The sequence below is a fragment of the Hydra viridissima genome, unplaced genomic scaffold (assembly GCF_058129835.1).
Source record: "Hydra viridissima isolate aposymbiotic clone 2 unplaced genomic scaffold, HvirCarnegie_v1 scaffold_1, whole genome shotgun sequence".
Taxonomy (NCBI): Eukaryota; Metazoa; Cnidaria; class Hydrozoa; order Anthoathecata; family Hydridae; genus Hydra; species Hydra viridissima.
The window spans coordinates 20,061,633-20,080,278 of NW_028324300.1; the positions used below are offsets into that span (position 1 = coordinate 20,061,633).

General features: G+C 28.2%; 1 protein-coding gene and 1 long non-coding RNA gene across 8 annotated transcripts in view; one reads left to right on the forward strand and one right to left on the reverse strand.

The window, feature by feature from the left end:
* Positions 1–1,025: 1,025 nt before the first annotated feature.
* LOC149893797 (uncharacterized) overlaps positions 1,026–18,646 on the forward strand; it is a 46,785-nt gene continuing 29,164 nt past the window's right edge. For 2 of the 7 annotated variants that reach the window (XM_090076272.1, XM_090076279.1), the window contains exons 1-3: positions 7,372–7,497; positions 10,442–10,729; positions 14,118–14,402. In XM_090076272.1, the coding sequence (XP_089932398.1) occupies positions 7,398–7,497; positions 10,442–10,729; positions 14,118–14,402 (673 nt within the window). In that variant the 5' untranslated portion in view covers positions 7,372–7,397. Of the gene's footprint in view, positions 3,206–3,368; positions 3,416–5,311; positions 5,618–7,371; positions 7,498–9,994; positions 10,033–10,441; positions 10,730–11,082; positions 11,155–14,117; positions 14,403–18,646 lie in introns of those variants that run through there. The other 5 variants (XM_090076276.1, XM_090076277.1, XM_090076275.1 and 2 more) reach the window with 5 other exon arrangements.
* Positions 14,472–17,967, reverse strand: LOC149893798 (uncharacterized). Its single transcript, XR_016449095.1, has 3 exons — positions 17,463–17,967; positions 17,184–17,380; positions 14,472–17,051 (listed from the first exon to the last, which is right to left on the reverse strand). It is a non-coding gene; the product is annotated as an uncharacterized LOC149893798 (long non-coding RNA).

The following is an 18,646-nucleotide window of genomic DNA, read 5'->3' on the forward strand; positions in this document are numbered from 1 at the left end:
AGCAAGTCTTTAAAAAACATTTCAGAAACGAGTATATTCTCCGCTGGTTTGCCTCTAATCGGTCACGGCACAAGAACTGCTCATATTGGTAGCAGAAAGTTTGTCTAAGGTAAATTCAAGAATTCTATAATCTTTGATTAACAACTCCGGAGGAATTAAAAGAAGAATATGCTACGGGTAATTCTGTACTTGTTTTTAACATTTTAAGCATCTATTAGTTGAGCTAGCACTTGAAACCGCCCCTGCTACTAAAAGCCGTTACAGAGTTGTTTGATATATTAAACTTTATCCGTGAAAGTATCAGGAATGAAGCCATTCCTTTTCTGGAGTTTTTTGGGTTGAGGGTAAGATAGCTTCTTTGGAAGATGTATTCCATTAAGGATTTGAGACCGGTGGAGATGTAACTGTTTTGTCTAAAGCGATTTTATAGGTATTAGATAATCACAAGGATACGTTGAGAGGAATTAATAAAAAATTAGAAGATATTACAGAATTCAAAGAAATAACGGAACTTTTAAACAGGGCAAATGAAGGCATTAGTAATAAACTAAAATATGAACAACAAGAGATAAGCGATTACGCATTCGACCAAACCAACCTTGCTATTGCTAGAAATCAATTAGAAAGCCATAGATATATTGATTTGGACGATCTAAAGGTGCTAAATCAATGTATGACCAAGGATGCATCGAACAGCAACCTATATAATTTTTGATGTTACTTTAAATTTGCATTTTTCGCATATTTATTTTTGTAATTATGTAAAAATTGAATTTATTTGATGAAAATTGTTGTTTTGAGTTTTTGATTTTATGAAACAAATTCTGTATAATTTTGATTAATTTTTGATAAACATTTTCTTTTTTTATGAATTAATATATTATTTGATTATATTTACTTTGTGCAAATGAAAGTTTTTAGATTTAAGATTGTTATGTTTGTTATGTTAGCTATCGTGCTGATTTTAAACCGTTTTGTCAACAAAACTTCGTCATCAACGCGTTAAAACCTTTTGAGTGTTTTCATTAGGTTTAAACTTTTAAAATGAGAGTTTTTAACTGAAATATAACTTCGACAACTTAAAATGATTGCAGAAGACTAAAGATGAGAAATTTGCATGAAAACATGTTAAAACTGACAGCAGGATCTGCAGAAAACAAGAAGTAAGGCATGTTAATATCATATAATTGGAAAACGAGTGAAGAACTTCCAAATGATTTGTGTAAAGTTTTGACCGAAAATGGCTATATACGTATGATAGGTTACATATATAAACAGTTTGGGTTGATGACTATTTGTAAATAATTTGGATAGAAGAAATGAATGGCTGGTGTGTTAGAAAGTGAAATGGCAAAAGGTATAGCAAACTCTGAAATTCATTTATTACTAATTTCAGAAACAGAAAACGAGAATACTTATAACTATATCAGCATACACCCATGCTAACTCGTGCCAGAAAATAATCATAGTAAACAAGTTGAAAATTATCTGGCTCCATCTTTTTACAAAATAGCTCTCTTCACTTTAGTGAAGAAGAGGGAGGCATCAACTATATGCAAAAAGGAAGAAAATATGATGAGGGTATTAAAAGTAATAGAGAATCATATCGGAAGAAGATGCACGATTAAGAAGGATAAAAATATTTTAAGAGAAGATTAAAAAAATTCTTTTGTAAGTTTAATTTATATTTGAATTCATTTTGTTACAACAATCTTATTCGAATTTTCTTTTTCTCATAACTTGAAGGAAACTAAATTAATTTCTGGGTTTTGTATAAAAAAAAGACGCTTCTTTCAATAAGTTGTTATTTGTTGACGAGTTGTGTAAGTGAGTGTTCTCTCCCCAGTGATTTTTTTTATTTTTTGTTTTGACTTTCACCTCTCGTCATCTCGAACATCTTAGTTTGGAGGCGAAAGAATTGAGAGCGATTTGTAATAGAAGAACGTTCTTTTTGATTTTATATCAATACGTATATTGTGACAAAACTTTAGCAGATCGGGAGTTTTTTCCAAAATTTAAACTAAAGCTATATTCAGCTTCTTGTTTCTGTAAGCAAGGACTTTATTGGATGTTTCGCAACAATATCTTGACCTAAAGTTTACTTAGTCAGCAACTTCTGTCTAGACGACTTCGTGTTAAATTACGTCATCCACCTTTGTCTTTCGTTAAATTAACTGCTTCATCTTTTTTAAACAAGGAGAGAAATAATTTTTTTTTTAATGCGTCAAAAAATTTTGCTGATACACGAAGCTGAGAAGTTCAAATAAAATGCTTTATGTAAATGATGCAACACTGCACCTTCCATTTTATGAATACATGTACAAAGGAAACGTATATTTCATTTACACAAATACTTTTTAAGGAGTTGTGACTTTCAGTCTTACAACTCTTACAAATATTTTAATTGTTGATCGTTTTATCTCTAGATATGCAACTACGATAAGCAAACTTCTCGAAGTTAACCACGTGCTCTTGTTCCATCTCTACCAAAAACATTCCAGGGTTGTCTGTATTTAAAATGTGAACCATGATGTTCTAATTTTCATAATTTTTATTGTGCATTTAATCTTCAAGAACTCTGTATTAAATGTTGTTTCATAATGAAGGCTCTTGGTTTCATAAGCAAAAATTCGAGAAGATCATTTTTAAGGGGAACGAAAAAAATGTTTTTTGTAGCGTTTAACAGATAAAATTGTCAGCTTGGAGGTTTTCGATGAGGATTTCAATTTTTGCTTTTTCTTTGCGTTTAATTCATGTTTTTTGAAAAATATAAATGTTGATACTTGTGCAGGTCAAAAAAATAACCGAAAAACTTAGAGAGTGGTCATAATCGTCATGGCCTGAATGCAAAGACGTGAGTAGACCGGATACTCATAAAGGAAACATGATTCCATTCACGGTGCAAATGAAAGCAAGGTGATGCTAAACGATGGATATTTACTTGTTCATCACGTGGATTGAATTTATGAAGCAAAATAAAACTTCGATTGTTTTGTTTTTGAATCAAGAAAAAAGTTTACAACTTACGATGAAACTTTTAAGAAACATCGTGATGATGCTTTTAATAGAAATTTTCTGTTTCGATTAGGAAAAAACTTTACGCAATTCGAGCTCAGAGTTTCCGAGGCGATGACGTTTTAGCAAGTGCATTATTACATCTGGCAAAAGAAGTTGGTTGAATGAAAATGATAGTAGCACGGAAAAAGTATGGCTTCAGTTGTTTATAAACTGAAATCTTGTCTTTTGGTAATTACTGAATTATGTAATAAATGAATTATGTGTTTTTTTTATAAAAATTATTAAATTAAGCGCATTTTTTATGAAGTTTATAAGTATTTTCTTTCGCTTTTGATAAATCAAATTTTTAGATAAATCATTTGGATATGAAACAGAGAGCTCCATGAATACAAATCTTGTAAGTTGTTAACTTTGTATGAAGGTTTTTATTTTTATGCAAATTCCTATCGTTTGAATATTGTTTAACTGACTTTTTAGCATAAAAATCAGAAAATGAAGCGGACAATATCAAAATCCTGTGGGAATTTGTTTTTGAAAAGTACAAAAACTTTTTGAGGTGAATTTGTATTATGAAAGTTGATCATAAAACGTTTAAAATTTTACTAAACAAAAATGTTATTAAAATCCTGTTTAAACATAATCTCAAATGCCGCTGATGCTTATTGCTATTATTGTTATATATTAATTTTGTATTCACATTTGTGTAACTTTAATGTAAAAATTTAGCTTTTAAGTTTACCTTTTTGAGGGGTTAAAGAATTTTTTTGGTCTGCTATTAATATTATTTCCTTTTTTTATTTAAAATTTAGATATTAGTATTTTGATTATCAATAAAAGTAAAGTAAAAATTCCAGGAGTTCGATTCCTGTCAATTGTAGGGTTCTGATTCTAAATCAGGTTTTTTATCAATCGAGACTACTAAAATAACCGTTTTTTAAAAGATGAGCATTACTCACAGTGGCTCAGCATGGTATAATGATAATTTCTGGATTTCGTTTTTTTAACATGAACTATTTCTTTGTGGTTTTTGTAAATATTTAATAATAAACAAAAAAAAAAAAAAATATTTTATTATAATAATGAGTAGAGTTTAAAACATTAACTTTTTATTATTGATCTATTATCAGTCTCAATTTTTTATATATTAAAAAAAAACTGTACTGAATCAAATACCTATAATTGAAATAGAATCAAAATTAACTTTCTAAACATTTCTTATGTGAAGCGACATAACATTTCCAACAAGCTTTCAAGGCGCAATTCATCGCTAAGCAGATTTTAAATTTTAGACACAATTTTGAGTGTAACAAAAGTTTGAGGCAAATTTGAGGCTATTCTTGATTAACTGGCTGAGGAAATTCTTGATTGATTTAGATTGATTCAATTCTTTCTCAAACATAAAAGTTTTGGATTGTGATGTTTCAATTTTGCTGCATAAATTTTGTTCTTCTTTTCGTCAAGAAACTTTTCTTTATTAAAAACAAATTAATTTTTTTCCTTATTTGTTAAAGTTTTTTTTATCAACATAAAAGCCATGATGGCACCATTTATTCAGCTGAATACTGATCTTCGGACGAGGGTCACCACGAAGTTTGAAAAGGAATGGTTCAAATTATTAAACAACTAGCTCTTTGACAAGACCATGGGAAATTTTCGAATCCGCATTAGGGTTGATTGAACCTGTAGCTATAAGATAGATAGGATGCGCCGCCTGGTTGCAGATCCGTGGTACGCTAGACTTTTGGTCCAGTGTACCACGGATCTGCAACCAGGCGGCGAAGTCGAACTGAATAGGGCAATATATGTTGGCCAGAGTGTTCTCAATATATTCAAACAATTAATGTATGACTACTGGTCTAGCAATTTTAAAGCTCAATATGGTGAAAAGGCAAGCTATCGGTATCGATTCTGATACAACCGATACCAACAGCTTGTTGTTCCAGGTTGAGACTGAAGATGTCTACAAAGACATACAGACGCACTGATAGTCCATATTATAATACAGAAAACAAGATTGTTGGTAAATTCAAAAACGAATGTAACAACTAACTCATTGCTGAGTCTGTTGCTTTTCGACCAAAAATGTACTCGATTCAGGAGGCATGTTGTACCTGCAAACTCAAGGCCAAGTGTGTTCAACGCGTAAAGGTCAAAAAGGAGTTGCGCCATTAATAGTTCAAGCAGATTCTCGAGCGCAAAGAGTTTAAGCAAAAACGGGTAGTTTTAAAGAGCTACGGCCTTCAAATAGTAGTCTACGAGCAGAGAGTCCATCTTGACACAAAAACGGAGATCACAGACGATGGTGTTACAACTAGAGCCTATAGCCTTAACCTCATAAATCGGGAACCAACGCTAACGCTTTGGTTTGAACCTGCTGCTGCTTTAGAGGCATTTCTTGAAGAGAATCCGATCTGGTGGTTGGCTCTTTACAAACAAATCCTCTTCATGGTTTATCAGTTAGAAAGCGCTGGTGCGGGGCACAAGTACTTACACAGTCAACACTTATTGGGGGGAGATAAGGGGTGACATAAGGTGTGGAATATGCATGAATGTTAAAAAATGCACACATTTCCAGGGACGTGTACAGAAATATTTTTGGGTAAGTCGCAATTTTAACCCCTCCCCAAAAATGCTAAATTTTAGCATCCCCCCCCCCCCTTCCTTCCTCATTGACAAACGCATATATGAAGCAAGACAGCTTAGCAATCGCCCGATATTTTATCGCACATGATGCTAACCATTATCAAGCATAATCGCTTCGCACGCTATCTTTTTTTAGAAGAAAATGATGATAACCATAGTCAGCACCAACGCTTAACAATTACACACGACTTATTCTTATATGAAGCAAAAAAAATTGTTTAAAAAACTGTCTAAATTTTATGTTTAAGACATGTTTAATAAATACATACCAAACAGGGTGTATATATTGAGGGAAGTCCGAATTTAATTTTTAATGTTTAAAACCCTTTCTTCCTTTTTATATTGTTCAAAATGCAAGTAATTAGAAAGATAAACAACTTCGTATAAAATAATTGAGGATGTCCATTGATATATTTTAATATATGCTTGTTGTTAATTATAGTCTTCTCCTCCTGATGATAAATATCAATAGAATTTGACTAAAACTTTACTCAGGGTATAATTGAAAAGGAAAGTCAGGAATTTGTTCTCTAAGAAATAATAACTTTTATTTTTTTTAAATTAATAAAAGAAAATATTTAAGAAATGAAATACATAATAACTTAATAAAAAAAGGTATGTCCATTTAAGTTTCTTATTAATTTGTTTAAGTCAAAAATTAAAACAACCTCCGTTTAAATGTATAAATCGTTTTTTTTAATAAACTTTAGACCGTTCTCGATTTGACAAGCACTATAATAAAATACCTAACCGTAAATTTAACTGTTATCCCGGATAAATACCATCCGTTCGAACAATTAACCTTGTATAGTTTGTTTAATTATTGCTTTAGTTTGCTATAATTATTCGCTCTGTTTGCTTTTATCTACCGATGCATCATATTTATTCAACAAAATATTTAAATTTATGAATATATATATATATATATATATATATATATATATATATATATATATATATATATATATATATATATATATATATATATATTTTTGGTTATGTCCAGCGACGTAGCAGACATCCCCTAGACACGCCCCTGATTTCTTAAGCAGAAAACAACTTGTGTGCTCTTATGTATGCGAATGTGCGCGCTGTGATATGTCATTAGCGCTCACCAAGAGTCAACATTAGAGTCAAATTTAGAATTAACCTCTATCTTTGCTTATTGAGACAGAGGCCCACTGTTTGCATGAATGTAAAACTTATGAAAACCATACCACTGAATCTTTAGTAATTGCTATATGTAACTGTAGAAAACTACAAATTTATCAAGATGGTTGATATTTGTGAGCAATTTGAATTTCTCATAATAGTTCTTTCGGGCCCAACAATTTTGTATTTCTAATTTGCTCACTTGCTAGCAACCATTTTTTCCTAGCTCTAATTTTTTCACATTCGTGGAAACTGGTCAATATGTACTAACTCAAATACGATTTTTAGGTAAAAGATGTAAAATGGAGGCATTAAGCCATTGGACTTTTCGAGTCACTGACGTCAAACCCCCATTTTAAATCTACTATTTTGAGGTTTTTTTACAAAATGTAAATCTTGTTTATAACAAAAAATTTTCCCAACTCAGAATTTTTCGGAAGATATCTAGTTGTTAAGTTAGGTGAGAAAATATTAGGAGAGAAAAAGCTTTCTATATCACCCTTTTATAGCCTAGACACAGCAACATCACTGTTTCTGTATAAGTAAACGAGTGCGCGCGGTCCAGCCTGTCACTTAAGTATCACATGACCGCAGGAATTTTGGGAGTGATCAAAATTGTCAGCAAAGTGCGAAGCTTCACACTGTTTGCATTCCTTTGCTTGAGAGAGATAAGCTGTCAAACAGGTAGGCATCTAGTTATCAAATATTACTTTTTGCTGAACTGGAAGGGTACTGATTTGAGAAGGTTTTCCCAGACAGGGCTTGACTTAATTAAATTTGTTTTTTTAAGATTCATTTTTTGTGTGATTATTTATTAATTATTGCACATTTAAACGTTTTTCAACTTTGAACATTTAGAAGGCAAAAAGTTAACAAACCAATCTGTCATTTAAAATTAAGCAACTTACTGATATACAGACCAGAAAACAACTTTAGTTCATTTATAAGACAGCTCCTGATAGCAATCTATAGAGTATTTATAAAAGTCATTGTAAAAAATTTATAAAGGTCTTCATGATTTACAAAGGTTGTCATAAAGTTGCTTTAGGTTTTTCTTTTTTTTAAAAAAAAACTAAGTTCACGCTCAAAAAACCTTTTCAAATGAAATAGAAATTTTGTAATGTCAAAAGATGTGCTCTAAAGTTAAAATTTTTTCAAAAAGGTTCAGTATATTTACTCAAATCATATGTATAAAGTCATTTAAATATATATATCAAAATTATATTTTTTTACAAAATGCACTTGCTTTTGACACACTAGGCTCAATGGGTAACATTCAAGTTAAAACATTTGATGAACAAAGCATTATTGACACACAAGGAAGTAATAATAAGCTAGATGATGTTACTGACCCTTACATGTTACCAGCAAGTTCTCACTTGTAACCTGACTTTTTACATTAAATTTTGATCACATTTCTTTCTAGGTTGTTTATGAATTTTAAATGATGAAAAGCATTTAACAAAAGTTTATCAAAACTGTTTAATTACAAGATTAACACATGATTAAAGTTTTCTCTGTGTTTCTGACTTAAATGTTAAGATATTGGGATATAATCTTCCTTTAAAAAGTTGATTTGAACAGTTTTAGTTTATTTACATACTTCCTTAAAACGTAAAACAAAAATTTTTTTTTCAGTTGAAGAGAAATTTACTTAGAAAATTATTTACAGATAAACTTACAGAGCGTTTTTAAAGTCAGCAAATACAAATTTTAAAAAAAAAATTTTTCTGTTTTTATAAATATTATACTGTTTTTATCTAACAGAACTCTCAAAATGAATTCCATAATGTGTAAAATGAATTGATTAATAACTGTTTACACAAAATAATTATTATAAACTGGTTATGTTAATTTATTGACAAATCCTACAATGTTAAAAATCAGAGGTGAATGTTTCAGCAATCTCTTGTATTTTATTCAAAGTTACAAGCAAAGTAAACTTCTAAAGGGCAAAGCTACTTCCTAAATATGCTTCAAACCTCAGATAAAAATCTGGGTTTTGTGGAATTTTTATTGAAGCAATAAAATAACATTTGAAGAAGAACAATTTTGAAAATTATTTCCACCTATTTATCTTTTCATTTTATTTGTCAATAAATCAATCTTAATTTAATTGATATTAACAATTTAAAAATGTAAATATTGTGTGTTTTTTAAATTATTATAAATGTAAAAGTTGTGTATTTTTTAAATTATTGTCTAAATAATTTGTTAACAATCCTAATCACCTGGTTTCAGAGGTGTTGATGTTATTTGCTATGCTAACAAATACAACATGAATTGACAAGAAGTTCATCACAAAAAACAGTTGTGGCTTAGAAGATCTTTTTTTGTGTTAAAATTCTTGTCACATCATGTTGTATTTGTTAGGCTTATGAAGAATAGTACAAAATGAGCTTGAAAGCAAAAATATTTTCTTAATAAGTGTAAAAAAAAAGAGCTGCAATCAAGAAAAACTGACAATTGCCATCTTTTGAATTTTTAGAATGTGTCTAATTGTAATGATATTGTTTGACTATCAGCTTGGTAACTAATGAAAATTAGTATACTTTAAGATTCTTCAAGTTGCTGGAGAAAGGGTTTCCAACAGTATATCTTATTTGCTAAAACTGCTAGTTTCAATTCAACTGTGTCAATATATTTGAAATCTTTTACCTATTTGAACTAATATCTATTTGTCCTTAATCAAGCAACCTAAAGATAAAGTGAATGAAAATAACAAATACAGTGGATAATATTAAAGACTAACTAATTAGGAGGAGGGGTAGTAAAGGAAAGATAAAATGGAAATTTAAAAATGCAAAACTTTATTTATTTTGCTACCATGCTTCTGATATAAATATCTTCTGCTATGCTTTTGTTTTAAGTACATATCTTCTGAAATATAAAAAAATATATAACCATAAAACATTCATCAAAAAGCTTTTCTTGAAATGTTTATTAGAATCTCAATTTAAAGAAAGGTACTATTGTGTTTAAAATGAAAAAGAACAGTGATATTATGGCTGCCAAACCAGGAAACCAGGATATTGCTGTTATTTATCAATGCATTATGTTGTTCTTGTATTTTCAACAAAGGGTTGTTACTCCTTGTCATTCTCTTGTGGTTAGCATATTAATTGGTGTAAATCTAATTTACATTTACATATGCAGGTATTTTACTGAAAAAATCATTTAGGTAGAAACTGGTGACTTTTTCATGAAAACTTCATTCATGTAAGTCTTCTTCAATTAACATTATTGTACTTGTTTGTTAAATTTGTAAGAAATTATCAAGAATTTTAGATTTTTATGTCACCAAACGTAAGTGCTGTTGCATTCAGTTTCATTCAGCCTCATATTTGCATCTTATTCACAATTAGGTTGGTACAGGAGAAAGCATTTGTATCAGTTATTTTTGTTTCAATTCATTTAAATAAAGTTTAAAGAGCATAAGTTGTTGGGCACTTATTTCATTTTCCAGTAGTTCATGCTGATGAGAGCTGTGACTCAATTATTTATTGTATCAGTTAAGCCTCTGTATTTTGTAGTCTATACTAAAAGTGATAGTGAAACACATTTGAATGAATATGTTTGTTGATTGAATTATTTATAACATAGTAGACAATGAATAGTTTTTATTTAGGAATGGATGCAAAATTAGTGAATATTTTAAAAGATGAGGTGGCATCAGAATGGAAAATATTTGCATTTTGCACTGGTTTTAATGATGTGGCTGCTGTTGTTGACCAAATAGATCATGATGTGGATATTGATCTAAAAGGTCAAGATGATTTGATAAAAGAAAAGTGTAAAATTGAATATTTCTTAAAGAAACTTTATGAACAACATCCAAATGATTACAGAACTTGCATTCAGAATTCTTTGAAGGTTATGAGAAGGGATGATGTTTTACAAGATATAGATTTCTTGGGTGAGTTTCTTGTTGTTTTTGCTTATCTTTCTTCAGAAAATTACAAGTTAAAAATGAACTTTAAAAAACTTCAGTTCTCAGAACTGAGGAAATCTTAACTTTATAATTTGTTTCTGTTAATTTCAAAAATATATAGTTAGTTGGAATTCTTTAAGTGTTTCAATCTGCTAAATGTTAAATGTTGCAAAAGTTAAAGTTTTCAGACTTAATTTAAATGAATGTTTTTTTAAGTTTTAATTTTTTTTTTATTTAAAATTTTGATTTTTGTTTTATAATAAAAATGCTCTCAATAGGCAGGATGGTTTTTCATATTTTTTAACCATTAAATGGTATGGATTTTTTTTTTTTTTTTTTTTTTTTTTTTTTTTTTTTTTTTTTTTTTTTTTTACATGAATGCAAGAAGGTTTAGAAAATGATATTTCAAGGTAAGCTTATGTGTATGTTATTGAGTAACAGTTATGTTAATGTTAAAATAATTATTTAAAAGAAAAAATGAAGAAATCTTTGAAGAAATCCAGATTATCTTAATCCAGACTATCTTTAACACAAAATGCAAAATTTGTTAATTCTTTATTTTCTTTACTAAATTTATATAATAAACAAATGTCAACAAGCTTATACATGGTATGCAGTTCAAAAGCAATTGAATTGATTTCAGCGCATTTCTTATCTGCATCTTTATCTAGTTCAAGATAATCTATAATTCAACTGAATCAACAAAAAAATATAATTCTTCTAAATCATTCTTTTCATTTATAGTGGTAATAGTAAAAGCTCATTTGATTTCATATCAGTTGTTAGTGAAAATTCACTAAAAAACTTTCAACTCTTTCTTGAAGTTTTCTTGTTTTTTCAATATTTTAGCAAATAAGTTAAAACTAATCAGCGGGTCTGAAGCATTCAGTATTAATTGTTAAAAGATTTAGCTTCAGAGAAATATAAGAAAAGATTTTGGGTACCAAGAGTAAAAGGCAGTGGTGGCTGGATAGGTATACAGGGATTTATTTCTCATTAAGGGATAGGATTTCAAAATATTTATATAGGGAGAATTAACCAGTATACTTACAAAAAGACTTTGGAAAAAAAGCTTTGAAAAAAAACTTACTGCTAGATCATTTTTTGGAAGGCATAAAAATTGTATTCTCCAACAGGATGGTGAACCATATATAAACAAATACACTTTGTATGAAAATACAAGCAGCCTGGGATAAATATTATATTAAATATTTTGAATGTTTGTATATGCATGTATGTGTATATATGCGTTTATTTACATTCTGTTATATGTATCTGTTTATATGTGAAAATTACATACAATAGAGGTTGCATTAAGTAATAGAATATTCGAAAACCTTTATGATTTTACAATTTTTATGATACAATATTATAATGATTCAGTTATAATTTGTTATTCTTTTTTTTTTTAAAAAAACAACATAATAAGGCTTTAGGATAAGAAAACTTATGGTGAAGATTAAATCCTTCAAAACTGTTCATGGCTTTTTTAAACCTTATTTTTACATTATTTTTGATCACAAAATTATTTATTTCTTAAACATTTCTTTCTTAAAGTTAGTGAACTTAAAATGATGAAATTTATTAAAAGGACCTCTATATTTAGTGAAAATTTATCAAGATTGTTTAATTAATTTACAAGTTTCAGTTTTTCAAACAATTTTAATTATTACTTAAGTTTAACACATGAATGAAGGTTTCTCTGTGTTCTGATTAAAATATTAATTTAAGAATTTAATGCTATTGGGCTGTAATCTTCCCTTAAAAAATTATTTTGAACAAATTTACTATATTAACATGTTTCCTTTCACATCACAAAACAAAACAAAATGTTTCCTTTCCTATCACAAAACAAAACAAAAGAAAAAGAGGTTGCATAAGTTAAAATTTTCTTCAGATGAAGAGAAATTTTACTTACAGAGTGTTTTAATGTTTAACAACTGCAAATTTTTCTTTTTTTTCTGTATTTCTGAATGTTTTACTGTCTCTATGTCACCAAGCACTAAAAATTAACTCCATGTGTAAAGAATGCACTTTTAACATGAACAGCTTATTACACAAAATAATTTTCATAAACTGTTTTCCAAAATATATTGATCTCACAAGATTGAAAATCAGAATATTAAACCTCAAATGAACAATGCTACCACCTAAGTTCTCAGATAAAACTCTAAGTTTTTGAATTTTTTTAAACATTTGAAGAAAAACATTTAAAAAAGTTTTTCTTCCTACTTATTATGAATCATTTTCTTCATTTGTCAACAAGTCAATCTTGATGCCAAAACAAACACAAAATGATGTGACAAGAAGTTTAACACAAAAAAGCTGTGGTGTTGTTGAATAGTCAATTGCAGAATCAGCTTGAAAAAAAAAAAGAACTACAACCAAGAAAAGCTGATAATTAACAATTTTAAGAATTTTTAGAATATTTCTCCTTGTGTTGATGTTGTTTGACCATCAAATTGGTAACTGAAATTAGTATACTTTAAGATTCTTCAAACTGCTAGAGAAAGATTTCTCAACAGTATGACTTTGTATGTATGTATGTATGTATGTATGTATGTATGTATGTATGTATGTATGTATGTATGTATGTATGTATGTATGTATGTATGTATGAATGAATCAGTTTTGCCAATTTTTGTGAATTCATTTACCTATTTGAACTAATTTCTATTTGTCCTTAATCAAGCTTTTGCACTGCCTTTATTGTTTTAAGCCTGAGTTTTTATTTTTGGGAAGTTAAAACATAAAATTTAAAATGCAAAATTTTGCTTTTTTTGCTACAAAATCTTCTGCTTTAGATACATATCTTTTCAAGTGTAAAATAATATATAAACATGAAACGTTCATGAAAAAGTTGTTATTAAACTTTGTTAAAAACTTTAAAGAAAGGTACTATTGAGTTTGTGATGAAAAAAAAGCAGTGATTGTTAAGATTGCCATGTCAGAACAAAGTTATTGAGCTGATATATCACCATAATAGTATTAGTTTTTGCCAAAAAGAAGTTCTGGATGTTGAATTGGGAAAATTTGGTTTTGTATATTAAATTGTTGTTATTTTTATTAAGTTTCTCTAGAATTTTTTAAATTTTATAAAATTTTTACAGATTTAAACTCTAACTTCTTTAATTAATGATTTAAATATTTGTATATGGTAAATAAAAGTAAATCAAAGAATTTGCATTAAACTCAAATGAAAATATGCAAAATTTTTTGCATGCAATTTTTAGTATACTTAAAATTACCTTAAAATTTGAACTTTTTACTTTCATTAAGGTGATACATTTATAAAGTTTGAGCAAGTTAATAAATAGCTTTGAGTTTTACGTTTTTGTTCTTAAGGTACTTTCTTTTACTGTTTCTCTTTTAGGAAAAGCCACGTCAAAACACCAACCTAAAAATTATGACATTTTAAAATCAGTGTTCATATCATTATGTGAAGAGATTGGAAAAGACTGGATGATGTTGGGTCGTATCTTATCTATTAAAGATGCCGAGCTGGACAACATTGACCATGAAAAAGTCTGTTTGAAAGAGAAAGCATACAGAATGTTATGCTTGTGGAGAAAACATCATGAGTCTCCAACACTTGATGTTTTAGTGAAAGAATTGGAAAAGGCAGGAAGGCATGATTTGGTAAATACAGTAAAAGCAAGTAAGACTTCAACTTTTTATTAACCAAAATCTTTTGGCAATTATTTATATAAAAAAGCTACATTAAAAATGTTCCATAAATTGTTAGTTTGTTTTCCTTTAGCATGAAAAATTGCTAATTGTGCATCCAAAAAAGAATTAGCTTTTTTGAAATTTAATAAAAGGTTTTGTGTTAAAATTGAAATTGAATTAAAAGGTTGCTATCATAGTAAATTATGTTAGAATATCAATTTAAAAGTTTTTTTTGCTTAAAAAAAAAAGTTTAAGTAAAGATTTGTTTGTAAATTAAGTTTTAGATAAAACATTTGGTTGTAAGTAGAAACTATTAGAAAATTTGTATTAATGAAATACAAACATTCAAATTATACAGTGGTGATCATAGAAATAGCAAACCTCATAATGTTTTCTTTTAATTGCATTTTATAGCATTTTTCTATGTTTTTTATTTTAACTAGCAATAAGCAACCCGTAAAACGGGTTATGGTCAGTCTGTTAATTTATAGTGGCTGTATTCCACAATTTAAAGTTGCGAAACCATAACTAATACCCTTTTAGAAAAACGCCTTCAAATTTAAAAAATTAAACCATCTGTAAAGTTAAAATAAAAAGTATGCGGAGGTAAAATAATTTACCAATTATTTAATATTGAGTAATTTACCATTGACATAGGTCATATCAGTGTTAGACAGAACCACTTTCCTCAATATTACCAAGTTCAACGCAATACGTTTTTAGTTACTGACTCAAAATAATAACACTTCATAATGCTTTAAATTGACGAAAAAGTGAAGCTAAATTCTTGTGATATTTTTTATAACATGAACTTTAATTTATAAGATTAATATAAAGCAAACATTAATTATACATGAATTATTAACTTTTTGGTATCCCCTTGATACATGTTTCTTTAAAAAAGGAAACTGTCTTTAAAACGTTAAGTTCTCTTCAATATTTTGACACTAATAAAGGACCTCCCTTTCCCGTTTTTGCCGTTTTACCTTAATGGTGGTCAGGAGAATATTTTTATTAAGAGTAGTCAAGTTTTTGATGAAGACCTTTTACCAGAATACCGAAATGTAAAACAATGATTTACGTGTATAAGAATTTTTTCTTTTTAATATTTATAAGAATTTAACATATATAAGAATTTTTTCTTTCCTCAAAAGTGTTGCAAATGCAAACTAAGCTAATTAATTAGTTAAAAACCTTATAAAATTTAAGTAACTCGATATTTGAAAAATGCGCTAAACTACAATATTAACCACCAAATTACTTACAGCAAATTATTAGGCTTAAAATAGAGAAAACTTTAAAAAAAATTGAACTAATTGCATACATTTATATCATTTTAACTGACCAAAATTTACAATAAAAGGTAATCAGGTCTCTTTTTATAAATCGTATAAATGCGTCAATCGTAAATCCTAAAGAAAAAAAAAAATGGAATTATGATACTATAATTACAACAACAACAAAAAAAACAAAAATAAAACACCGCATAAAAACTGAAAATCGATGTACCTATTTATAGTAACCCATTTTGACATGGCAGTTAATATAAACATTTATCGAAAATGTAACAATAAAATCTGTTTCGAAGTACAAAAGGATTAACAATACTATATATGTATATAAAAAAAAAACCAATTTAAGATATAAATTGCATTTTTACCATTTTGTCTTGGCTTTCAGTAAATAAATAAAAGCAGTAAGTTCCAATAATGAAACAACCTATTATTCATTTTTTACAACATGAAGGTGTCTATTGTTAAAAATGAATACCAACACAAAACATCACAACAATAACACATAACAATAGAATATTTACATCCTTGATCCTAAAATCCAGTGAAGATAACAAACCAAATTAAAATATGAAAGGCAAAATTAGAAAACCAATTTAAAGTTAACTATATTTATCTTTTTACTAAACATATAAATACATAAAAGTATATTTGTTTTTAAGTTCAATATTAGTTATTCAATTGCTTCAAATTTAGGACATGAAAACACCCTAGATTTAAAGATCAAGGTTGCATACTCTCATACACATTACGCTAAACATTAACAGACATTATTATGTGTTTTGAGAATAATTAAAAAAGGCCAGACAACACAACCTAGCTCCAAAGCAGTAACTCCGCCTGGCACTAAATGCTGCTAAGTCACAACTCTGCTATAAGTACATCGCTTGGCTGGCAAGGTTATCAATCTTGCTCAACATAATGCCAAATCACACCACTTTGAAAACATGGAAACAACATAGTTTAAACATATATACAACTATAAACAAATATGGTTTTATATAACACATTTGATTAATAATCTTTTCAATTTGATGAAGAGTAGCTTGTTCAGCTATTAGAAGTGGGACTGAGTGGTGAATGAAATCTTCCATCATAAAAAATTTGTATATTCCAGAGATGTAAAGGATTGTCAGGTTCACAAAAGGTCAAAATAATTGAAAACAACTGTTTAATTTTCTTTGGCATGTCTTAAAACCGCCTCAGAAAGAGTATTCTGCCATTCAGTGTCATCTTGCAACAGACCTTTCAAATCACATGCTACACAAAACGTTTCAAGGACAATACCATTAACAGTATGCACATCCTCCCAAGATGTTGCTCCTTTTGCTTGCAAAAGTAACAGTCTAAGAAAAAACTATTCTCCAGTTGGATTAACTTTATACATTCTTACTATCACCTTATTACCACCCCTTTGTCTAACCTTCCATTTACAATGTTTATCATCAAATATAAAGTGATAAGGAATGTCTACATACGAATAGCAATATGCTCTTTCATTTTCAGTATTTAACTTAAACCATGCCATTAGGTGCATATCACGCTGAGCTGCACGATCTAAAGCCTTATGTTCTGCTCCTTCTCTAAAATAAATTAATTGATTTTCAGGTAGATGTTTACCAAGTCACAGCACTTTAAAAACACAGAAAGAACATAATATAAACATATGTACAAACTATAAGCACAATAAATGTGTTTAAATATGTATATAAGGTTAAATATATACTAATACTAAAATAAATAAATACCTTATATACATATTTAAACACATTTTTAAAACAATTATGTAACACATATTAACACATACACAAACAGTAAAAAAACACTTTACATTATTATAAAAACACATTGATAAAACAACTATAAAGCACTTATTACCACATACACATACATATCAAAAAAGCATATATGCAAACAATAAACGTGTGCAAACAAAAATTCTAAAAATGATGCGAGAAAATTTAAAAAGATACAAAATATATATTTACAAACAATTCACTTTATATTCTTTTTTTTCTCATAAGAACTGTAATCTTCATAACAACATTTAACCTTTACATACAATAACATGTCACATGCATTGTCAGTGTTGGCACAAAATTTTAATTTTTTTTTTCTAAATTTTCTAAAAAAGAACAAAAATAGTTGATAGCATCACAGAAATTTCAAAGTAAAAATAACAATTTTATGGAAACAGCAATAGTATAACTTTAAATAACATCCATACCCCTATTTTCCTTCTAAAATATAAAATAATAAAAATAAAACTGCTAAAAGAAAAACTAACACAAACAAAATCTAAACAATTTAAAAAATTAAAATCCTTTCTACTTTAAATCCTTTCTACTTTATCTAATAAAAGTTTTAATCCTTTCTACTTTATCTGATAAAAATGTATATATAACTATTTCATATACTTACTTCAATCATAATATGATATATAATTGATTAAGATGATTCTTTATGTAATATATCTAAACTAATAATTAAATTCCAAAAGGAAAGAAGTTTTAACTCGCTCAAAATATCTTTCTCCAATGGCCGCGTGCATTTAAAGAACGCGCTCTACCAAAGCCTAGTAACTAATTCAAAGCCTAGGAACTAATGACGAAACAACGTTGAACATTAAACATTAAGCATTTCTGTAGGAATTATATTATGATGGTATTTCTTATGATAACTTACAAGTTGGAACTTGCATTATTGTAAGTATGTACATACAATAATTTGACAAAAACTTTTAAAATTTTTTGTCAAATTTTGTTATGTGAATGTGCTCGATGAAATAGCAAATGCTAGTAGAGAGGATATCTTAAAAAAATCTTCTTTTAACTTCTCATAAAATAAAAACTAAAATTGAAGTCCTATGAAACAAAAAAAAAAAAAAAACAACCGATTGTATGTTCTGGCATGGTGTTGGTCTGGAGTTCAAAATTGATGG